At 42.6% G+C, this 25933-nt stretch overlaps 1 protein-coding gene across 2 annotated transcripts in view; it reads right to left on the reverse strand.

Annotated features, from left to right (window-relative positions):
• anxa5b (annexin A5b) overlaps positions 1 to 25933 on the reverse strand; it is a 47797-nt gene that overhangs the window by 17006 nt on the left and 4858 nt on the right. For both annotated transcript variants that reach the window (XM_072256099.1, XM_072256100.1), the window contains 2 exons: positions 24712 to 24806; positions 23866 to 23979 (listed from right to left, as the gene is read on the reverse strand). In XM_072256099.1, the coding sequence (XP_072112200.1) occupies positions 23866 to 23979; positions 24712 to 24806 (209 nt within the window). The remainder of the gene's footprint in view (positions 1 to 23865; positions 23980 to 24711; positions 24807 to 25933) is intronic.

The raw sequence follows: 25933 nt of genomic DNA on the forward strand, positions 1-25933 counted from the left end.
CTTGGGGTTTTCCTTAATCCTGTCCACCAAGGCCTTCTCATGGCCCCTTCTGGCCCTCCTAATTTCATTCTTAAGCTCCTTCCTGCTAGCCTTATAATCTTCTAGATCTCTAACATTATCTAGTTTTTTGAACCTTTCATAAGCTCTTTTCTTCTTGACTAAATTTACAACAGCCTTTGTACACCATAGTTCCTGTACCCTTCCATCCTTTCCCTGTCTCATTGGAAAATACCTATGCAGAACTCCACGCAAATATCCCCTGAACATTTGCCACATTTCTTCCATATGTTTCCCTGAGAACATCTGTTTCCAATTTATGCTTCCATGTTCCTGCCTGATACCGCATATTTTCCTTTACTCCAATTAAACATTTCCCTAACTTGTCTGTTCCTATCCCTCTCCAATGCCATGGTAAAGGAGATAGAATTGTGATCACTATTTCCAAAATGCTCTCCCACTGAGAGACCGGACATCTGACCAGGTTCATTTCTCAATAGTAGAACAAGTACAGCCTCTCCTCTTATAGGCTTATCTACATATTGTGTCAAGAAACGTTCCTGAACACACTTAACGAATTCTATCCCATCTTAACCCCTTACTCTAGAGACATGCCAATTGATATTTGGGAAATTAAAATCTCCCACAACAACGCTGTTATTATTACTCCTTTCCAGAATCTGTCTCCCTATCTGCTCCTTGATGTCCCTGTTACTATTGAGTGGTCTATAAAAAACACCAGTAGAGTATTGACCTCTTCCTATTCCTAACTTCCACCCACAGAGACTCCATAGACAACCCCTCCATGACTTCCACTTCCTCCTTTTCTACAGCCGTGACACTATCTCTGATCAACAGTGCCACACCCCCACCTCTTTTGCCTCCATCCCTATCCTTTCTGAAACATCTAAAGCCTGGCACTCAAAGTAACCATGCTTGCCCCTGAACCATCCAAGTCTCTGTAATGGCCACAACATCATAGATCCAAGTGCTGATCCATGCTCTAAGCTCATCCACTTTATTCATAATACTTCTCGCAGTAAAATAGACACATCTCAAACCATCGGTCTGAATGCGTCCCTTCTCTATCATCTGCCTTTCCTCCCTCTCGCACTGTCTCCAAGCTTTCTCTATTTGTGAGCCAACCTCCCTTTCTTCTGTCAAGTCAGTCCGGTTCTCACTCCCCAGCAATTCTAGTTTAAACTCTCCCCAACAGCCTTTGCAAACCTCCCCACCAGGGTATTGGTCCCCCTCAGATTCAAGTGCAACCCATCCTTTTTATACAGGTCACACCTGCCCCAAAGAGGTCCCAATGATCCAGAAATCTGAATCATTTATCATGCATTTATCCTCCACCTCATTCTATTCCTCTACTCACTGTCACGTGGTACAGGCAGTAATCCCGAGCTTACTACATTTGAGGTCCTGCTTCTCAACTTCCTTCCTAACTCCTCTGTTTTCAGGACCTCCTCCCTTTTCCTACCTATGTTGTTGGTACCAAAATGTTAATTATCATTTGTTATAAGGCATAGCCAAAAGGTGCTCAGCAGAATTTGGAGTTCCCTCTGAGATCGCATTTTCATGTGTGGGAGTGGGCCAGGGGGGATTCTGGTGACCATCTGCTCCCAGGGAACCTCCATTAGAGGAGTGATCACCAAAAAGTAAATTTGTTTTTTTGCTTTGTGTGGCCTTTCCAGGTGAGTAGCAGATACCAGGGCTCTGCACCCCCTCCTGTTCTATATACTGTGATCTGGGCTGCTATTGAGTGGATCAGTTTCTCTCTCCGTGATTTCAAAGCTTTCGATCAGCAACTAGAAACATATAGTCATCAATAATCAGATTTGACAGGTAAAGAGTGCCAGAGACATTTATGACATGAGGGACACACCAGATTTGACCGCCAAGTGTGTCAGAGGCAGCTATGATACGAGGGACGCACCAAATCTGACCAGTAAGTGTGTCAGGGATGCACCATATTTGTACGGTATTGTGTCATGGACACCAAAGATCGTCAGGAACACACTGGTACTGGTATAATGAGTAAGTAAGAGTGAGATTTGTGGAAACTGAGCTCATGAATTTAATCTCTACAGGACATTGTAGTGAACAAAAGAAAGAGAGAAAATGGTAAGTAGGGCGAGGAAGAGACACTGGAAATAAGGGACATAAGCATGGTATATGTTTTAATAATTATGGGAAGGGATCAGTGGAAGAAATACATGTAACACGCTGTAAGGTTTTATTGCTAAGGCTAATGTAATGGCTTCTATGTAATGTCTCACTGTTAATGTAATGGTTTCTCTGTAGCAGCAATGTTTGGGTTACGGCTGAAGATAACGGGACTTTGGAATGTATGTTATCCAATGGAAGAAATGTTGTTCTTTCTTGTGTGTGGGGGGAGTCGGGTTTTCTGCTGTCTTTCATCAGGGAGCAATGGAGAGAGGTTGTGAATGGAGAGTCGGAAGACCACTGGATGGAGTGGACTGAGGATCCGAGGGCCGGCTACACTTGGAGGTTGATGGGAACAAATGAACGAACAGTGAGCTCCAACGATGCCCAATAGACTTTTTCCTTAAAATGGGCCCTTTTACTTTTTATTTTCTTTACTAACCCTCTATCCAGATTAAATTATTAAAGTTCCATCATTTAATTGCATATGGTGTACTGTCTGATATTTTGCGGTGCAGATTTGTAACCAGGCAACACGTCACACAGCATCCACACAAACAAGATTTTTCAGTTTGGCTGGGCCAGAAGTTGTTTTCCCCTAGACGAACACGTGCTGGCCGAGCCTGAGGGTCACAATTTTGGGGGCTGTATTTGGGATTGATTCCATGGGATGCTGTGTGATTGCCCTGAGCATTGAGCCAGTGGGTTGTATATTTAAGTCTGTGCTGGTATGGATGCCGGCGGGGTGAAGCAGTGGTGTGCCTCTGTGGGGTTACCGGTAACTAATGTGTACGTGTTGAGTGGGGTGGATAGTACCCCAGATGAATTGTTAATTTGATTTTTGAGTACGGTTTTTGAGCTATTAGCAACGTTGAAATTGTAGCGCAGAGTTTTGATAAAATGGCAGGCTCAGACCTTGTTTTAGTTCAGACTAGCGCTAACATAACAGCCATGGGACTGCCAGCGTCTATCGGTGCACCAGGTGAGGCGGGGCCATGGCCTGTCCATACGGTCAGGGAGGAGGAGAAGGTAGCTGAGTGGGCCGAGTCACAAGCTGAGATGCCCGCAGTTGGAGGCGGAGACTTCAAAGACGGAGTTCTATCGCTTCTGAGGAGGCTTATGGGGGCCTGCAAGGAGAAAGCTGGTGGGGAGCTTTCTGGAGATATTGTCCGTGCACCCGGTGTTTCAAGCTGCTTTTGAGGAAGTGAGTGGCTGCATTGGGTCAGATACCAAATTTAAAAGAGGGACTGTGTGGTTCACCCAGTCGAAGCCAATGCTGGTATGGCCCGGGGAAGTAGAGAGACTGATGGGGACCCCAACTTTTCCGGAGTGCATGAGGGCGAGGCTCCGGAAGACCTCGAGGGGGATGCCCCTGGCACACCTGTTCCCGGTGACGGTAACGTCCAGTGTCCCTGTGACACAAGCTGGGGAGAAACTATAGGAAAAAGGGGGAAAGTTGACAGCAAAGATAGAGGCGGTTACCACTTGGCCAAGACCCCAGACTGTGAGCGCTATGCGCTCCTTCCTCAGGTTCTGTGTATACACTGCCTTTCACCAACTCCCCATTGACTGAGGAAGAGACTCCCAGCCCTTCTCCCATTGAGTTAGATGAGGAAGTGCGTAGATCTCAGAGAATTAGGAGACCCCCAGAAAGGCTGGCCTATGTAGCCCCAGGGGAACAGAGTGTGACCCCTACTGTGTTGGGGAGCTATGTCACTGCCTTTTACACCTGAATTGGGCTTTGTGTTTTGCAGGAAGGGTTGGCGAATTATCTCAACATCATGAGGACATGACTAAATTCAGTGGGGGGGTGAGAGTGTAACACACTGTAAGGTTTTACTGCTAAGGCTAATGTAATGGCTTCTATGTAATGTTTCACTGCTAATGTAATGGCTTCTCTGTAGCAGCAATATTTGGGTTATGACTAGAGATAACGGGACTTCGGAATGTATGTTATGCAATGGGAGAAATGTTGTTCTTTCTTGTGTGTGTAGGAGCCGGGTTTTCCGTGGCCTTTCGTTGGGGAACAATGGAGAGAGAGGATGCGAATGGAGTCGGAAGACCACCGGACGGAGTGGACTGAGGAGCGAGGGTCTGAGGGCCGGCTACACTTGGAGGTCGATGGGAACAAATGAACAAACAGTGAGCTCCAACAATGCGCAATAAACTTTTTCCTTAAAATGGGCCCTTTTACTTTTTATTTTCTTTACTAACCCTCTATCCAGATTAAGATTAATAAAGTTCTATTGTTTAATTGCATGTGGTGTACTGTCTGATATTTTGCGGTGTGGATTTGTAACCAGGCAACACGTCACACAGCATCCACACAAACCAGATTTCTCAGTTTAGCAGGGCCAGAAGTTGTCTTCCCCTAGATGAACACATGTTGGCCGAGCCTGAGGGTTACATACGGATGGGGAACTAAGGGGTGTACATCGACCTTGGATAGCAGGAGAATTAAGGGCTATGCTAGAAGAACTGCCCGACACAGAGGCGGGTTTGGAAAAAGCAATTCAGAAACTTAAATTATTATTTTGTGTCACAAACCTAGTATTATGGATTTGAGGACCTTAAAGAGGGCATGATTAGGCCTTAAATTCAAATTTTATGAGGTTAAATTTCAGGGCTTTCTAGAACACCACAACAGTGCCAGGCTAGGACCTGCCACCACACCAATTGAAGATTTTTATAAAAATATGTACAATGGATTACATGCTGCCTTTCCTCAAAAAAAAAAGGCTAATTGGTTTAAGATTATGGAGGCACAACATACAGGCGAATCTGTAGAATATATACAGAAGATATTATAGAAAATGGAACATTCAGTACTGCCAAAAGAGCAGGTTATGGGACCTACAATTAGTGTTATTGCAAATGGTCTTCAGCCCGAATCACATTCTGACCTTCCCAAACAGAGGACAGCCTAATAATGTCCCAAAATAGACCTGGTGGAGATTAGCATAGGATTTACATCAAACCTTTCTACTTTCTCTGGATGTGCCTGTAAACTTATGTGGAAGAGATTTATCAAGCAGAATGGGAGCTACTATGACCTACACTCCTGAGGGACTTAGTGTGTGCACACCGGCGAGCCACTATGGACGATACTATTTCAGTAGCAGTCAACCTATTTTGTGGAAGTGGCAGTTACTCACCACCCACACATCAAGCAGTCTGGAACATTTTTACAAGAGTGCCTTGAAAGCCTCTGGAGATTTCTCTAGATTCTGTTTAGACCTACAGCTCAATAAGATTTGGTAAAGTCATGCAGTGCAGTAGCTACAGGGGACAGAAAGGAGATTTTGTGGCTGCAAAGAGACACCAGGGTGGCTGGTGTGTTGCCTCCCAGGTGCTAGGGTCCAGGATGTATCAGAGCAGCTGCAGGATATTCTTGGGGGGAGAACAGCCAGAGATTGTGGTGCATGTTGGCACCAATGACATAGGCAAGGAAGGTGAAGAGAAGTCCAGAGTGAATTCTGCGATTGAATGTAGGTTTACTGTAAGGCATGTTTTGTAGCTTTCCAAAACAAAGCTCACGCTTCTGGCTGAATGCAGTCAGGAGCAAGCTACAGTCTCGTCTACCGTAGTTTTCAATGATGCATCAGCCAGGCACCAGCTGAGCCACGCATACACAGTAAGCGTAGAGTTAGAAAAGAGACTGAAGAGAAGGACGTCCAAGGTTGCAATCTCTGGATTACTCCTGGTATCATGGGCTAGTGCAGGTAGAAATGGGGTGATAGCACGGTTGATGCAAGGGGCAGGATTTCAAGTTCTTGGATCATTGGAACCTTTTCTGGGGAAGGGGTGACTGGTACAAGAGGAACAGACTGCATCTGAACTGGAGGGGAATTAATATCCTGGCCAGGAAGTTTGCTAATGCTACTCAGAAGAGTTTAAACTAGTTTTGCAGTGGGCTAGGAACTGAAGCCCCAGATCAAAGGGAAGGATCGGACCAGAAGGTAGATGTTAGGTAAAGTTTTGAAAGGCAAAATCAAAATAACAGGCACGATGGGTCGGATAGAATGAAGTGTGTATATTTTAATGCTATGAGTATCATGGATAAGGATGATTAACTTAAGAGCATGGAGCAGTACGTAGAACTATGATGTTGCAGCCATTATTGAAATTAGGTTGAGAGAGGGACAGGAATAAGTGATTAATGTACCAAGTTTTTGAAGTTTTAGAAAAGAAAAGGGAGGAAGTAAGGGGCTGGGGGCAGAGAAAGAGTTGCATTACTAATCAAGGACAATATCACAGCTGCACTCAGGAGAGATATAAGAGAGGTCAGACTGAGTCCATTCGGGTTGAACACAGGAATAGGAAGGGTGCAATCACTGTGATGGGATTGTACTATAGAACAACACCCCCCTACCTCACAGCCACCGGGACATTGTAATTAGATTAAGGAAATGTGTAATAATAATAGGGTTTAATAGGGTTGTTGTCTTGGGGATTTCAACTTCCCTAATATAAACTGGGCCCTTCTTAGTACAAGGGCTTCAGGTAAGTCAGAACTTGTTAAGTGCATCTAGGAAAGTTTTATAAATCAGTATGTGGACGGCCCAACAAGAGAGGGGGCTGTACTGGACCTGGTGTTGGGTAATGAGCCTGGCCAGGTTACTGGCCTTTCAATGGGTGAACAGTTAGGAAATAGTGACCACAACGCCTTAACTTCTTTGAGGATAGCTATAGATAAAGACAAGTATGGCCCTCGCAGGAGAGTTTTAAACTGGAGTAGGGCAAATTATGAGGGCATTAGGCAGGAACCAAGCAGCGTTAATTGGAAACACCTTTTCTCTGGCAAGTCCACATCAGACATGTGATCAACTGCACAGAGTACAGGAAAGGTAATTTCCTGTTGGAAGGAAGGATGGGGATGGAAAGATAAGAGAACTTTGGATGTCCAGAGAGGTGATGAATTTAGTCAAGAAGAAAAAGGAAAAGCATGCAAAGCTGAAGTTAGGATCAAACAACACGAGTATAAAGAAGCCAGAACAGAACTAAAGAAGGGAATTAGGAAAGCCAGGATTGGTCATGAAAAGTCCTTGCCAAGTTGGATTAAGGTGAATCCCAAGGTATTCTATACACATATCAAGAGAAAGAGGATAATTAGGCAGAGGATAGGACCAGTCAAGGATACAGTGGGAAACATTTGCTTGGCTGCAGAGAATGCGTTTCAGGTCATTATTTACCAAGGAAAAGGATGTGGAGGACCAGGAGATCAGTGCTGAGTGTATAAGTACGTTAGGGCATTTCAAGGTCAGGGAGGAAGTATTGGGCCTCCTAATGAGTATTAAGATAGATAAGTCTCCACTGCCTAATGTGGTTTACCCCAGGTTACTGAAAGAAGCAAGAGACGAGATTACTGGGCCATTGACCAGTATCTTTGTGTCCTCTCCAGCCACAGTCGAGGTCCCAGAGGACTGGCGAGTGGCTAATGTTATTCCTCTATTTAAGAAGGGAAGAAGGAAAAATCTTGGGAACCACAGACTGGCAAGTCTCACGTCAGTTGTAAGGAAATTTTTGGAGAAAATTCTTAGGGGTAGGATATATGAGCATTTGGAAACTCATGGCCTAATTAGGGAGAGCCAGCATAGCTTTGTGCGTGGCAAGTCATGCCTTACCAACTTGATTGACTTTTTTTCCCCACAAGGTGACGAGAAAGATTGATGAGGGTAGGACAGTGGATGTTGTCTACATGGATTTTAGTAAGATTCTTGACAAAGTCCCTCATGGGAGGTTCGTCCAGAAGATTAAGATGCATGGGATCTGCAGCGAGTTGCCTGTTCAGATTCAGAACTGGCTTGCGCATAGGAAACAGAGATAGTGGTTGAAGGAACTTATTCAAGCTGGAGGTCTGTATTTAGTGGTGTTCCACAGGGATCTGTACTGGGACCTCTGCTGGTTTTGATGTATATAAATAACCTGGATGAAAATGTAAATGGATGGGTTAGTAAATCTGCGTATGTTGCGGAAATTTGCAAGATTGCTGGAGTTGTGGATAGTGCAGAAGACTGGCAAAGAATACAGCACAATTTAGATCTGTTGCAGATGGCAGATGGAGTTTAACCCAGGTAAGTGTGAGGCAGTACACTTTGTTGGAGCAAATGCAAGGAGATAGTACACTGTTAAGGACAAGATCCTGAACAGTGTTGCTGAGCAGAGAGATCTTGGGATCCAAGTTCTTGGCTCCTTGAAAGTGGCTACACAGATCAATAAGGTGGTTAAGGCGGCTTATGGAATGCTTGCTTTTATTAATCAAGCATTGAGTTCAAAAGTCAGTAAGTTATGTTGCAACGTTATAAGACTTTGGTTAGGACACATCTGGAGTGGTGCATACAATTCTGGTGGCCCCACTATAATGTTGAGGCTTTGGAGAGAGTGCAGAAGCGGTTTAATCAGGAGGCTGCCTGGCTTAGAGGGCAGGTCCTATCACAAGAGGCTAGATAAACTTGGGTTGTTTTCTCTGGAGTGTCGGAGACTGAGGAGAGATCTAAAGGAGGTTTACAAGATTATGAGAGGCATAAATAGTGTGGACAGAGAGTATCTATTTCCCAGGGTTTAAATGTCTAATACCAGAGGATATGCATTGAAGCATTAAATGTTTTTACTCAAGAGTCATGGATGCCTGGAATGCACTGCCTGGTAAGGTGGTACAGGTAAATACGTAAGAGGCTTTTAAGAGACATTTGTATAGTCACATGGACGTAAGGAAGATGGACATGGTGTAGGTAACATTAATTAGTGTTTGGGTGTTTTTGATTTGCTTTTTAACTAGTTCAGCACAACATTGTGGGTCAAATGCCCTGTTCCTGTGCTGTACTGTTTTAAGTGGCACTGTTATCTTCACCGTATAGCTTATTATGACTCAGTTGGAAATGACCATTTTATACATCTGAAATTGGGCTCTGATATCAGTAAGGCAATTGTTCTATACACTTCTGAAATATACGTAGGTGATTCCAGTATTGCAGAGGCAGTGAAATTTCCCCACAAGATTCAGTGGACAATAATAGATCAGGAGACCAGGGAACTCCACCCAGCTCAAGCAGTTTCCAGAGGTAAGGCAGCAAAGGACTTTGGACCAATGGTCACAGGTCCATGAGGACTGCCATGACAGAAGGTCCTGGAGATGATTGGATGGAGTCTGTGGTAACAATGTGTTCTTTTATCTCTCCCTGATGCACTAGGATCAAAGGCAACCTTTGAACAGGAAGTTGTAGGAGGGGTTGTTGTTCAGTGCTGATGTGAAACCTTTACTATTCAAAGTCCCACTGCAACTTTGGGCCCTCTAACCAAGATACTCACAGCCAAGCCGCATAAAGTGACCATCAAATCAACTGCTCCACTGCCCCACAGGGCATAGTACTCTCTCTTCCCAGAGGCTGAAGAGGGGTTTATAGATCATACAAATCAAACATGGTATACCCTTAGATTAGTGCAACCTGTGAATCAAGTTTGAGAACAATGTATGATAGGCATCTTACAAAAGCCAGGCAAACTAGTGAAGATGGAAGGATCTCATACACTACCCTCTGATGGACTGTTCATGCACTTACAGATGGATTTTACAGAATTACCTCCGTGTGAAGGATATAAATATGTATTGCTCATTATTGTTGTTTTTTCACAATGGGTTGCAGCATTTCCTTATAGAAAGAGTGACGTAGTTATAGTAGCTAAATGTTTATTGAAGGCAATCATCCAGAGCTTGGGGATCCCTTGGAAGCTGCCTAGCAGGAACGGTCCCCATTTTACTGGGAAGGTAATGTAAGTATGTCTGGCCTTACAGATTGACCATCTCCATTGCAGCTACCATCCGCTGTCAGCAGGCTTAGTAGAAAGGAAGAATGGAATGATTAAAAAACAAGCTTAGTAAAATGTGTGAGCAATTGAAAGCTAATGAGGTGAGTAAAGTCTTTTACTAATCAAAATGCTAAACATATAAGCTACAAAAACAGAATGATAGAGACAGTGAAAAGTCCAATGAGCAAATCTTTGCATTAAGCAAACCAGTGAACACTGTAGTTCAATCGATATGCACTGTTTGAAGCTTCAAAGCGAAGTACAGCACAATGGTAAAGCACTGCCACAACTTCAAGTCCTGCAAGTGATACTACTGCTTGTGCTCCACCCTGGGAAACACCTACTTCTGAAGCTCTGCCCAAGGAATTAAAGCTCACATTGAACAGTCTCCTTATACAGTGCCACCATTCCAACACAGAAGAGTTACAGCATCTGGGACAGCAACACTATCCGAACTCCAAGGAATTACAGGATGGACATGACATGGACTCTACAGTGGCCCCTAGTGACTGATGTGAGAATGACAGTGATGAAACAAAAATATTGGCAGCCATGTCAGATGAAACTATTGCTATTGACTGATCTATCAGCTGTTGTTCAAACACTCAACAAACTGAAGGACAAGTGCTCAGCCGACCCCGTGACTCCTAATGAAGAACAACTCAAAATGTTTTAAACTTTAAATTGAATTAAATTGCACTTGAATTAAGAATCCCTGATACAGTGAACAATTCACTCTGCGTGTAAACGAGAAACACAATAGCAGTCTTAGTTTAAGAGCACAGAGACTGGTAGCATCCTGTTGGTTATTATTCTGCCAAAGATTTAACTCTATCCCCTGATAGCCCCTCAATGGGGGAGGGGGGTTTCAAATTGGTGTTTCTGGAACCGAAGTGCAGGCACTACAACCGGAAGGGCAAGGGCCCCTGTCTGGGGACCAGTAAAGATACACATAAGGAAATAACTAATCTTAGTCCACCCCGTTCGCTGAACGACACTCAATGGGTATGTGGTTACCAAGCCTACCTCAGGTTGCCAGGCACGTCCCCAGAGCACAAGGAGAAGTGGAGAGAGCCGTGCTCCTGGAAGAGCTGCAGTTATCTTGTCTACGTAGTGCCCCACATGCAACACTTGGTGTGTCTACCTCAGCACCCTCTGGTCCAGTGGCACCAGAGGTCCATAACGGAGGCCGAGAGAGTCCAGATGATTCCCTTTCTGGACCATGGGATTGCTAGACATCCCAGGAACTGAATAGTACAGAGAACATAGCAAATGAAACCGCATACCCCTTTGAAGTATTAACCAAGTTGTCAGCAGAACTGATGGCTGTTCATACAGCAGCATTACAGTAGAACAGAGTAGCAGTAAATTTTATTCTATTGGGCAAGAATGTTGTACTTGCATATTTGATGAATCACAAATATTATTAACTTGGCAAATGACATCAGTGAAGCTACCAAGGAGATTAAGTAGGGAATCAGTGTCACAACTATGACACTCTGGGAGGTAGATCTTGACCATTTGGAACGTTGGGAGAATGGTGAGCAACTATTCTGTCTTATGGTATAATTATTGGTATTATGATAATGGCTGTTATTCTTTTACAATTTGTGTGTGAAATAACAGGACAAAGGAGAAGATATCAAGGAAAAGAATAGGAGCACGATAAAGTGAATGGATGAAAAGGGCATTTTGGATAGAGCTTTGAAACCACATCATTGCTTTATATACAAATATATGTACATTTCAATTATGTATTTGGTGAAAAGTCATGTTATCATGAGTGAGAAAGGAGGGACTGTGGAAGTGTATTGTTAGTAACAAAATGGCGTTTTGTCTGTAACAAAATGGAACCTGTATTGTACTAGAGTGCTTTGCTTATAGTGTCCATGCAATATTATGCCATTTGAACCAGAGTCCTTTGACAAACTACAGTGCCAGCAGATTTGACTACTAGTAGAATGCCAGGTACACTGATTAAGCAGACATACAGAATGTCCTGGAACTAACGTTGTACTTGGCTATAAAGAATACATGTTGTGTTTTTTTTTTTCGAAGCTATCACAGGCTCTTGTACGGTCTAGTCTTTTCTTGCTGCAAGTTAAATAAACACACTTACGATGATTCACTCTGAGTTAATTGGTGCTTGATGTAAAACGTAGTGGAACAGTGCTCGACAAGGTCTGAAAACTGTAGGATTCACTCCCTAACAAATGAAGCAGTCCATACCCATTTGCAATAGGACTTGGGCAACATTCAAGCATGGGTTGATAAACGTAAAGTCAAATACCACAAGTGTACTAGGCAATAGCCATCTCCAACGAGGGCAAGCCCAAACATCAACCAATTTTCATACACCTATTTTAATAAATAAAACCAAATACTTTTTTTAAATTTGCATCTGCGCTTCCCCAGACTAAATGGGCAGTGATGGTGCGCCACCTTATTGAACTGCTCCAGTTCTCCTGGCGAATGAAGTCAAATAATGCAGCTGAGTAAAGCCAGTTCCAAGACTCAGACTCAAGGACAATGAAAGAATGGCAATATCTGAAAGCGAGGCTGGTTCAAAAGTTCAAAGTAAATTTATTATTGAAGTATGTATAGGTCACCAGGATGAATACATGTCTCTACCAATGTAGGTGTAAGGTGCTCCTTCCCTCTGCAGGTCACCCTTGGGCAAGGTGTAGCACCTGCTTAGCAACCCCCCCACCAAAAAACCAGGGTTACATGAAGCCATGGGAGCAGTTGGTGGATGGTTGTAGAAGCAGCTGGTGCATTTCACAGGTCCTGGTTATGCAACCACTGACACCAGGCAGATAATCTTTGAAGAGCAATAAGGGCTGGGGTCATCCATCTTGGAAAGACACTGCCCACAAGGCAGCAATAGCAAACCACCTCTGTAGAAAAATTTGCCAAGAACAATCACGGTCATGGAAAGACCATGATTACCCACGTCATACAACATGGCACCTAATGAATGAATAATTGAAATGTCACCTACAGTCAGAACTGCACCAACAGTGTCGATAGCTAAGATGAAACATCCATGGTCAACGTCTACCAACGGAGGGCCACTATATCTTACCATATACTATCCTAAGATTCATTTTTTCACTGGCAGAGTAGAACAAAGAAATACAATAGAACCAATAAAGCCTACAAGCAGACCAAGACTGGCAAACAACCAATGTGCAAAGAAAAATTGTGCAAATACCAAAATAAATAAATAACATTGAGAACACAAGTTGTAGAGTCCATGAAAGTGCATCCATGGGTTGTGGAATCAGGTCAGAATTGAGGTGAGTGAAGTTCAGGGGCCTGAAAATTGAACCTGGTAGTGTGAGACCCAAGGCTACCGTACCTCCTTCTCGATGGCAGCATTAAGCTGGGCACGGATGAAGGTCCTTAATGGGAGACTTCTGGTAGAGCTCATGGAGTGAAGTCGTGTTCTTGACTCGCTCCATTACCTCTGAGCTTTATCCTATGATCAGCTACATTTAAGCTAACTTTTAAGGAAACGATTTTTACAATACCTTGCAGCGGATTGCTATTATATATTTGGATGCGTTTAAGGTCCGCTATGTCTAAGAACGGAAAAGACAGCAAACCTCCGGTTAGACCGAAAGTTACCATCCCCCTCCGATTGAACCAGCGGTAACTATGCAAACTATATCGGAACTGATTCGTGTGGAAATTTCAACTACTATATCGGATCTGATTCATACGCAAATTTCAACTAAACTGCAGAAAATTATCGATGAAATTGATAAAATGAAAACATCTATTACGGAACATCAGACTGCTATATCTAATCTCCAAAAATCCATGCAACAAAATGAACTCAAGATGGAGAAAATTGAAGAAACAATTACCGTAATGAAGAAAAAACATGACTTTCTGACCTTTAAAAATTCTGACTTGGAATGCAGAATGCGACGACAGAACATCCGAATTATTGGTATTCGTGAAGCTGCTGAATCTAGTGACACTATAAAGTTTTTCTCCCAACTTTTAAAAGATTCATTTCCCACCTTATTTCCTGATCAACCACCACTATTGGATCGGGCTCACAGAGTCCCAGTATATTCGCCTAAGTCAGATAAACCTCGGCATGTTATTTTACCATTTCATTATTTTCAAGACAAGGAGAAGTTGCATCGCTTTGCTCGCCCGAAGGGTTACATTGATTTCTTGGATCTTCGCTTTCGCTTGGTGGAAGATTTCAGTAAACAGGTTCGTGATCAACATGTCCGTTACAGATCTGTGATGTTGGAATTCTACAATGTGGATTTAAAACCAGTGTTGCTTTATCCCGCACGTTTGAAGATTCGATTGTCTGATGGGTCTTCCCATTTTTCGACTCTCCATTTGAAGCCCAGAGTTACCTGGATCAACTCTCGCACTATTAAGTCATCTCTGTTTGATCGGACGCAGTTAATTTGTTGGGTTTAATTTTTTTTTGCTTTATATGAGGGCAGAAAAGTTTTTTTTTCTGTTTAATTAATATGGTTGCCAAACTTTTTTTTTTAACTGCGTCATTTCTTTCTTTTGCCTTGAACATCTTAATCACATTATTAAATTATCTCTGACTGATCGGAGGCAGTTAATCTGTTGGGTTTAATTTTTTTTTGCTTTATATGAGGGCAGAAAAATTTTTTTTTCGGTCTAATTAATTTGGTTGCCAAACTTTTTTTTTTAAACTGCATCATTTCTTTCTTCTTCCCTGGGGATTCTGGATGGCTATTCCCTCAGCGTCATTTTACGTATATCCCTGGAGGCCTTAAACTTTGTAGTTTTCAAACGTACTTTTTGTAGTTTTCATGGTTAGTCTACCTTAATATTTCATTTTCTTGTTTAAGTATACGGTCTGTTATAGGTTAACAGTTTTCTTTATATGTACCTTTTTTTTGTATTATATTGTTTTCGTTTTAATCGGTGCACTTTTTTTTATTCCTTTACTGTTTTATAACTTTAGCTGATCTTTTTATATATACACTTTTTTTTTAGTGAGCATCTATCAGAAGTCATGGGGGTAGTTCTAGTGCTCGCTTCTTTCTGGCTGGTCTATCTTAGATTTAGCTTTGGGGGTACGGGGTTGGGGGGCAGGGGGGCTTCACTTTTTAGTTTTTCTTTCTTCTTGGGCTACTTATATTACCAAAGTATTGGTCGCGTTCTCTTTCTCGGTATCTCGTTTATTCTGTTCCCTTTCCGGGTTTGTGGGTCGAACCTATTGTCAATCCTCCTTTATTTGAGGGTTGACTTTAGGGATTATGGAGTCTATTATTAATTTTGTGTCTTGGAATACTAATGGTCTTAATCATCCAATTAAAAGGAAAAAAGTCTTTAAAGTATTCAGAGACTTAAAGCACATATTCTATTTTTACAAGAGACCCATGTGCGGAGGGGGGACAGACTACGTTTTTTTAAGTTCTGGAAGGACCAACACTTCCATTCGAATTCCAACGTTAAAATTTGAGGAGTTTCTATTTTTATAGATCCCTCAATCACTTTTGTACAACACGATATTATTTCTGATCCGAATGGTAGATTTCCATTGGTTAGTGGTTTACTTTTTAATAAAAAGGTAGTTTTGGTTAACGTTTATGCCCCTAACACGGACTGTTCGGAATTTGACCAAAACATTCAACGCTTTTGTTAACTCTAGGCTAAAGCACAATACCACCCTCCCAGTTGACCTCCGATCTTCCACACTCTGCAGTCCTCCCAAAGGACATCCAAAATCACCTTGTATATCCCAATTTACTTATGTCCGCGTGATCAGTGCCACACTCTAGATCCTTGCCCGTCATTGCCTCACTTTTAAAAGTTTTGTCCTCCCAGTTAAATCTTTTTATGACCTTAATCCCTTACTAACACCCAATTGCGGGGCTTGGGAGTATGAAGTACTTTGAGAGGTTGGTCGTACCTGTCTCAGGAAGGACCTGGACCCACTGCAATTTGCCAATTGCCACAACAGGTCTACAGCAGATACAATCCCAGTGGCTCGCCATGCAGCCTTGGATCACACGGACATGCAAAAGATCGAAATAAGTTGCAGGAAACTTGAAAAATTAGTCAGCTCCATCATGGGTACTCGCCTCCATAGTACCCAAAATATCTTCAAGCGTTGCCTTCAGAAAGCAGTATCCATCATTAAGGATCCCTACCAACTGGGACATGCCTTTTCACACTGTTACCATCAGGACGGAGATACAGAAGTCTGAAGGCACATACTCAGTGATTCAGGAACAGCTTCCCCTGTCATCCGATTTCTAAATGGACTATGAACCCATGAACACTGCCTCAATACTTTTTTTATTTCTGTTACTTTGCGCTGCTTATTTTAACTTAACTATTTAATACATATATTTGTATCTTTTTTCCTCTATAATTATTTATCTTGTATTTCAATGTACTGCTGCCATAAAATTAACAAATTTCACGGCATATGCCAGTGATATTAAATCTGATTCAGATTCTAATTCTGATGAATACATAGTTCCCTGAAAGTAGCATTACAAGTAGACAAGGTGGTGATGGTGGCATTTGCCATGCTAGCCTTCATTAGTCAGAGCAGTGAGTACGCAAGTTTGGACATTATATTGTAGTTGTACAAGACATTGGTTCATTGTGTTTAATTTCGGTCATCCCGCTACAGGAAAGGAACCAAAGGGAATAACTTTGCTTAACTACACTAGCCCCATCATTGAAATATTCCCACAACCTATGGACTCAGCATCTCACGTTCTCGATATTTATTGCTTATTTAATTATTATTATTTCTTTCTCTTTGTACGAGCACAGCTTGTGTCTTTTGCCCAATGGTTGAACACCCAGGTTGGTGTGGTCTTTCAGTGATTCAATTATGGATTTGCTGAATATGCCTACAAGAGACTGAATCTCAGGGTTGTACACAGGAACATATATGTACTCTGATAATAGATTGACTTCGAAACTGAAAAGACTGCAGAAAAGATTTACAGGGAGGTACTTAGGACCCAAGATAATGGGTTATAGAGAGTATGGGAGGACTAGGACTTTATTGGTTGGGGCCCAGAAGACCAAGGGATTTCCTGCACTGCCAATGCCTCGAGATTTTAACCATACCTCTGAAATACTGATTAGTGTTATATGAACATATAAAGTCATAAGAGGCCTTGATTGTATGAATGTCCAGACTTTTTCCGAGGGTTGCAAAACCAAGAACTAAAGGGCATGAGTTTAAGATGGGGGGGGAGGGGGGGAGATTTATCAGTAACTTCTTCTATGCACAAAGTTGTATATACTGGATATGGAACAAGCTGCCACAGGAAGTGGTTGAGGCATGCACAGTGACATCTGAAAGATATCTGTATACTACATCTGCATGAAGTGCTTTGAGCTGTAGCTCCTTAGGGACCGTGTTAAGGAACTGGAGCTGCAGCTCAGTGATCCTTGGCCCAGACGGGAGACTGAGGTGATAGACAGGAGCTACAGAGAGGTAATCAATCCCAATTTGCAGAAAGCAGGTATTTGGGTGATTGCCTGGAGAGGGAAAGGGAATAGGCAGTCAGTGCAGAGTACCCAATGGCCGTCCCCCTCAGCCATTAGTACGTCACTTTAGATACTAGTGGGGAGGGGGGTTGGGGAAAAATTATCTGCCCAGGGGAAGCCACAGCAACCAGGTCTCTGGCACTGAGTACAGTTCAGGAGGGAAAGGGGGAGAAGAGGACTGCAGTAGTGATAGAGGATTCCATAGTTAGAGGAACCAGACTGGAGATTCTGTGGACATGATTGACAGAGACAGCCGGATGGTATGTTACAACCCAGATGTCACAGTCAGGGATGTCTTTGATTGGGTCCACAGCATTCTAAATGGGGAGGGTGAGCAGCTGGAAGCAGTGGTATATATGGCTACCAATGACATGGGTAGGAAAATGGAGGGAGTCCTAAGGAGCGAATGTAGGGAATTGGGTAGCAAAGAATACGAGTAATTTACTGCCCATTACACCACTGGTGTTTAGGGCAACAATGAAGGTCCTCCATCTCTGATAGTGTTCAGGGCTTCCTTCATCATATCAATAGCTTTGTCTTGGTTTTTATTACTGTCAGTCATGCAAGTCCTGTGTGGAGACTCAGTAAAACCATCACATTCAGATGCAGAAGGATTCTTCATTGCTGTTTCTACAACAATTTTGCTTTACCAGTCAGGGTTGTTAGCCCCGAGCTGAACCCCCAAACCTAGAGGACTAGTGGACAATTCAGTCTGGCCTCTACTCTTTGACCTTTTTGGCATGGGTGACCCTACCAAGAGCCAAAGCACAGAGCCCAACTCCAGCCAACATAGCTATCTGGATCATCAAGGCATGCAAGCCTCTAAACCCTACAATTAGTTTATGGTCCTTTCGGAGGAATAGGAATAAAGGGGACTTTTTCTAGTTGGCTGCCAGTGACTAGTGGTGTTCCACAGGGATTGTTGTTGGGATAACTTGTTCTCGCATTACTTGAATGATCTTGATGATGGAATTAACCACTTAATTGCCAGGTTTGTGGACAATACATAGAGAGGTGAATGGGTAGGTAGCGATGAGGAAGCAGGGAGTCCACAGAAGGATTTGGGGAGATCAAGAGAATGGGCAAAAAAAGTGGCAGATAGAATATAGTGTAGGAAGTGTATGCTAATGCACTTTGGTAGAAGGAATGATGGCATAGACTATTTTCTAAACAGGGAGAAAACTCAAAAATCAGGAGGTACAGAGAGATTTTGGAGTACTCATGCAGGATTCCACAAATGCTAACTTGCAGGATGAGTCGGTGGCAAAGATGGCAAATGCAATGTTAGCATTCATTTGAAGAGAGCTGGAATATTAAAGAAAGGATGTAATGCTGAGACTTTATTGGTCATTAGTCAGATCACACTTGGAGTATTGTGAACAGTTCTGGGTCCTTTATCTTAGGAAAAGTGTGCTGGCGTGAGAAAATCTATAGATGGCTAGAACATCCAAAGCAACATACACAGAATGCTGCAAGAACTCAGCAGGCCAAGCAGCATCTACGGAAAAGACTAAACAGTCAATGCTTTGGGTTGAGACCCATCATCAGCACTCTGATGGACTGGCATTGGAGAAGATCCAGAGGAGTTTCATGTGAATGATGCCAGAAGTAAAAAGGTTAGCATATGAGAAGCGTTTGATGGCTCTGAGCCCATCACCGGAGTTTAGAAGAATGAGAGGTGGCTCACATTGAAACCTATGGGATATTGAAAGGCCTAGTTAAAATGGAAGTGAAGATGCTTCCTATAATGGAGGAGTCTAGGACCAGAGGACAGACTCAGAATACAGGGTCGTCCATTTAGAACAGAGATGAGGAGAAATTTCTTTAGCCAGAAGGTGGTTAGTCTGTGGAATTCATTGCTCCAGATGGTTGTGGAGGCTAAGTCAATGGTTTTTTTTTAAAAGTGGAAGTTGATAGATTTTTGATTAGTCAGGACAAACGTTACGGGGGCAAGGCAGAAGAATGAGTTTGAGAGGGATAATAAATCAGCCATGATGGAATGGCACAGCAGGCTTGATGGGCCTAACGGCCTATGTTTTATGGTCTTTATGGCATATTACATGAATAGGAAAGATTTAGAGGAATATGAATCAAATGCAAACAAATGGGACATACTTAGATAGGTGTGGGTGAGTTAGGCTGAAGACCTCGCTTCCATGTCCAGAAGCTGCATTGCACCACATTTTTGTAGGTTGATATAAAAGATTACAATGAAATATGACATACTGCAAATTGAACTGTGAAATTATCTTTGTTCTCCACAGTGAAATACAGTAAAGCAAAGACAAATCCAGACAAGCACAGTGGCATTTAAAAATACATAGTGCACGTTTAGACAACACTTCTGGCACACGTTTCTCATAGAGCTATTCATCACTAGCAGGTACGCAAAGCAACACATCCACAGGTCCTGGCTCCACGTGGATCCCCATGAGGCACACATCACCTCTTCCTGTCACACACCCTCCCACTGTGACGATGATCACATGACAACAGGTTTTTGCATCTATCCCAACTCTACCAACCCCTCCAAACTCGGCATGAACCCTTGCAGCCAATCTTCACACCAAACTCTGTAGGCTCTGTGTCCAATCTCTTCACCTCCTTGGTGAAAATCTTGGCTCATCAGTTTCTTTTCTAATTCCCACCTTTACCTTTCCTCTCCAGGCATACAACCATCAAACGTGATCCAGACCTTTGGGTACTCAAAAAGGCCTTGCCTACTGCAAAGCCTGTCTGGCTGTATACATTACACTAGGCTTCATTTACATTGAAAATCCCCTGTGGTGGGTCTTTGGAGACAATGCACGTTAGCACATTCTGAATGAGCATATTAATTATCCTCAATATACACCCATTCCTCAACTCGGGCACCATGATTCTCTTCACTAGCAGCCACTCACCCTGAAACTTCTGGAATTCCTTGCCTAAAGCCCCTCCTCCTTCAGAGCTTGAACTTCTAGCTCTTGTAAAAATGCTATTCCCTTTTCCCAGTTCCTTCATCTCCAACCCATCTGTTACCAGGATGAGGCTGTACTTTCCAGAACATCAGAGATGTCCTCCTTTAAAGAAAGGAGACTCTCTTCCTCTACCGTTGACGCTGCCATAACCCACATCTCCTCTGTTTTCTGGACATCCACACTCACCTCATCTTCCAGCACCTTAACAGGGATAGAGTTCTACTTGTCCTCACTTGCCACCCAGGAGCTCCACCTCGAACACAGCACTCTCTGCAACATCCGCAATCTTCAACGGGATCCTACCACCAAACACCTCTTTACCTTCCCCCCAACACTCCACAGGGATTGTTCCCTCCGTGATTCCCTTGTCCATTCGTCCTTCCCTCCTGGAACATATCCCTGCATGCGACAGAAACGCAACGCTTGTCCATTCACTTCCTTCCTCGCCTCCACTCACAGCCCCAAGCAGTTCTTCCAGGTAAGGAAACACCTCACCTGAGAGTCCATTGGGGTTCTCTATTGTATCCAATGCCTCTGATGTGGCCTCCTCTACACTGGTGAGACCCAATGTTAATTGGGAGACCACTTTGTCAAGCACCTTTACTGTATCTGCAAAAAACAAAAAAGCAGCATTTCCCAGCATCCAACTATTCCAATTCCTATCCCCATTACCATTCCAAATGCCAGTACATGACGTCCTCTTCTGCCACGATGAAGCCACTCTCAGAGTGGAGGAACATCACATCATATCCTGTCTAGGTAGCCTGCAGCCCAATCGCAGGAACATTGGTTTCCATTTCCAGGTTTTTTTCCCCCCTTTTCCTCTCCCCATTTCCTCTTCTCCTATTCCTCACTCTGGCCTCCCACCTCTTCTACCTACCTGCCTGTCACTCCCCCCGCTACCACTCCTCCTTCCCATTCTCCCATAGCCCACTCTCCTCTCCTATAAGATTCCTTCTCTCCAGCCTTTGACCTTCCTCACCCAGCTGGCTTCACCAATCATCATCTAGCTTATCCTCCTTCCCCTCCCCCACCTCTTTATGCCAGCATCTTCCCCCTTCAATGTGGGTTGTTTTTAATTGTGCTATATAAATAAACTTGACTTGACTTGCTCTCCATTCCTTTTGCAGGGTCTCAGCCCAAAACGGTAACTGTTTATTCATTTCATTAACATACACTACTGTTCCTTCAGAATTCTGTGTGTGTTGCTCTGGAATTCCAGTATCTGCAGAATCTCTTGTGTTGTGTATTTCTAATACCATCATTGGCTGTGAATCAAATTTTTGTCTAGCTACATTTCTAGAAAACACTAGTTGCAAACTGCACGTCTTCGCTACTGCAAGTTCAGTTTCAAATGAATGACTTCTGGTCAAGATGGTGCTAGGCCACAGTCTCCATCAATGTCATGGTTCAGACTTAGTTGAACTTAGCTGTATAGTAGCGATTTTGAAGACAGAGAGGGGAGCTAGGGGTTAGTTTATAGTTTAGGGACAGGGATATAGAGAAGTTAAAGATCAGGCCAGAATCTAGGCCTCCACCCTGCACTCAAGTGCCAGCAATGTGGATGTGCGACAAAGGATATCCATGGACGAATGTGAGCCAGCAAGCTCTGTGGATGAAAGTTAGCGAGGACAGGGGCTGGTACTCACCCCCCAGGTCAGCAGGTCCCAGAAGTAGAGGACTGTGCGGCCAGGAGGCACGAGTGAACCCCTAGGTTGGAGAGTCCAGAGTCCAAGACGCGGAGTCTGGGGTTACATCATTGAGTTCTAGATTCAATACTGGAAACTGCAGCCCAAAAGGTCAAAGCAAGTCAGGAAGTCAAGGCCAAGTGTCTGCTAGTTCACTGGGCAAGTCAAAGTCCTGCTGTCTGTAAGTCATCGAGTCCATTGGCAATGAGAGAGTGGAGGTGGGCGGTACTGGGGTTGAAGGACTGAGTGTGCTGTTGTCCTGCTGAACATCGTGGGCATGCTGGGTCCCCACCAGAATGAGTGGCTGCACTTGTGTGCTGGCCCCAGCACATCCTTGGGGAGTGTTGACTGTTAGTACAAACGATGTATTTCACAATACGTTTTAATGTACACATGATAAATAAATGAATCTGAACCAAACAAGTGCCCTTTTTATGCTGGGGAACTTGATTCTAACTTCTACTGGGTTAATAGTGAAACACTGTCTTTAGTGGTTCACAGTTTTGTGGTTCAGCTGAAATCCTGGGCTCAGGCTCTGTTTCCACCCTGCCACGTGGACTGCACAGCTGTGCATGCTGAATTACAACGGTAACTGCAACTTTAAACCCCCCCCCCACCTTAAAACATCAAAGATATTATTGAGATGGTCGCTTGACAACTGACAGACTAGCATAAAATCCATGCACTTCTGTGCATATCCAGAAACTCCATCAAGGGGCAGTAAAAGGAATATTGTTCCCTTAATTCTAAAAATTAGAACCATGTGTAGTCAATATACACTTTTAGAATCACATAACATACGGCTGCTGCACTAAATCCAGTTAACCCAGTTTCACATTATAAGGGGACTAGTGAGCCCGAGGTCTAGGGAATTGGAGTTTAGACAAAGGAAAATGAAGAACAGGACGTGCACTTGCTGCTAATCTGGGCACAGCAACGATACACAAGTCGAGGTGACAAAACACAAACAAAGCATATACTAGAAGGCCAAGTGAAGCTTGGCAACACTACTGTGAATGAACAGTGAAATTCTGTTTCTACTGGTAGACAAACAGAGACCAAGAACTCTCACAGATAACGTTTATGAGGGATTACAGAAAGAAGCTTCTTGAAATAAAAGTAATTAAACTAGGAGACACTTGCCATTGTAGAAAAATCAGACAATGTTACGGAACAGAGTTAAGTATAAAGCAAAATGGCCACCTCATGCACCATATTTTTTTTTAAAACCAGGACCTAGTTAGGCATGTAACAATTAGAACAACATGGCCTGTGGAAAGCACCCAGAACGACGACCACAGAGCCATCAAGTGGTTCTGGTCAAACACAAGCACACCACCTTTGTGCGCCTTCATTTCAGAGCTAACACTCTCACAGAGGCCATGAGGTGATCTGGAGCTGGGTCAGCACCAGGCTGCTGAGACTGAACACAACTAGCAACTGAGATAACGTGTCACTGGGAGGACAAAAATCTGCCTTCACCTGGTTTCTCCTGGACAAATGACCATCTATGAGAAGCAATAATGTAAGAATGAAATCAGCAGCAGATTACTGAATGGCATCCTTTAGGAAATGTGTCCTGCTGGAATTTTAAAATCATTAAAAACTGAATCAACAAGTTTACGTCCTTCCATCTCCCTCTCCAATACAATATACGCTCAGAATGTAACAAGTTCATCATGCAAAGAAAAAGAGACAAACCTTCCAGTTACCTTAATTGCATTGTGCAGTTCAGAGATGTCATACTGGAGAGGGGTCTTCATCAGCCCAACAATCACTTTTTCAAACTTCCCACCCAATTCAGATTTTAGATCAGCAATGAGATCCTACGGTACACAAGGTTGTTAGGCAGTGTATTCTTTAAAATAAAGCCCCTTTCAAAATCCAAAAGTAAATACAGTTAAATGGTCTCAGTTTCAATCTAATACTATCCAACAGTAACAAAATAAAAATCCCAAAATCAGTTTCAGAATGGATACAAGTCATGTTTTAAAGTGATTAACGTAAAAACTCAGAACAATTAAGTTATAATATTAGATTACTATTAATAAGACAAATCATTAAACCCAACTGCTTTCAAGCTAATCACTAACACTATGTATTTATAAAGAAAGGAACAAAAAAAAATAAATATGCAGCAAATTCTTATTTAAGAACATTGCAGCTTCTTTTTCCCAGCTTATAACTTACTAGCATATTTATGTTACGAAACTTCCTCTCCACAACCTGTCATTCACCAACATTGATTAAACGAGAGAGTTTACAAGGATTAGACACAAGTTTCAGACATTCTCTGTCAGAATTTAACCCTTATTGCACCCAACTCGTAATGATGGAAGTCGTGTTGCCCAAGAACTCAGTGCTCAAGGACAGCTATAATCACAATGAAGGAGGACGATTACCTCCCACAACTGGTCTATCACACGATAGCAGGATGGCAAGAGAAAAACTAGATGGACACTAGTGTTTCTTTTTGTCCAACAAATCCTATTTTCTCGTTAAATCCACTTAACTGGGTTGAACAGAACAATGAAACATGCACATAAATATTTTCCTACCCTGCCAAAAAGAGTTTTGTACTGAAGGGAGATTTTTAGACGCTGATTGCTGCTCCTGGTAGTTAAGATGTTAATAATGGCACTTTCATCTGTACCTAAAAGATAGAAGAAAACCAGAAGCCTTACAGTCATGTACATTAGGCAAAATACAAGAGGACTGAAAATCTCAAATATTTCTATTATTTTTGAACATTGAGAAAGTTAATGGGTTATCCAGCCTATCCTCTCAATTGCTGAAACCCTGTTATCATTTTGTTAAATATCCTCCTGATTTCCCCAAGGAAAATAAAATGTTTTTAAGTTCAATGCACAAAAGTGAATGCATTACAACCTGGTGCATTTAGAGCATTTATGAAAATGTTTGTGTAGCATATAGTAAAAATTAAAGACAAACATTGCCCAGTTTCTCCATGTATATAATTCTTGATCCACTCATTAAAAAACAAAGATTGATAAAGTCCTTCACTAGGATACCACATCCTTATATGGAGCATTGTCAGAGCATTACATCTTTTCCCACTGAGGTTTTATTTGGGAGCAGGATTTAGTTTGTGACATATTATAGCCTGAGTATGTAAGAAGACAAGCCTAAACCTTGTAAATTTGATATACGTTCAAGGCTGATGTTTCAGTCCAGCATAAAGGGAGTGGTGCATTGACAAAGTGCCATCAATTAAATGCAAGGAACAAAAACAAAATACAGGGTATATATTCAGCAGATCCAGCAAATGCTCAGAGGATCAGGCAATTTATATTGATAAATAAAGAGAATTGAAATTTCTGGTTGAAGACCTTAGGAAATGGAGAAGTTAAAAGCTATAAATAGTTATCTATGAAGCAAAGAAAACAAAAAGAAAAGTCAGTGGGAAGGGAGAGTTATTTGCCAATACTGAGCATTTTGCCTTTTGAGGAAAAGTTGGATCGGGAAGATTGTATCTACTAGAGTTCAGACACAAGAGAGGAGCTTGACCAAAAGACCAAGATGAGTCCTTCAGGCTGATGTGGAAAAGATGTTTATTCCTTATGAAAAAAATATAAGGATGAACTAGGGATCATAATTTGGAAATAAGAGCTCACCAGTTTAAACGAGAAGTAAGAATGTTCTTTTCCTCTTGTAGGTTGTGAAATTTTAGAGCTCTTGTTTAAAAGGGAGAGAAAGCAAAGAGTTTGAATATTTTTTGGGCAGAAGATGGATTCTTGTTAAAACGGGTAAAAGATTACT

The sequence above is a fragment of the Mobula birostris genome, chromosome 4 (assembly GCF_030028105.1).
Source record: "Mobula birostris isolate sMobBir1 chromosome 4, sMobBir1.hap1, whole genome shotgun sequence".
NCBI classification, from domain to species: domain Eukaryota; kingdom Metazoa; phylum Chordata; class Chondrichthyes; order Myliobatiformes; family Myliobatidae; genus Mobula; species Mobula birostris.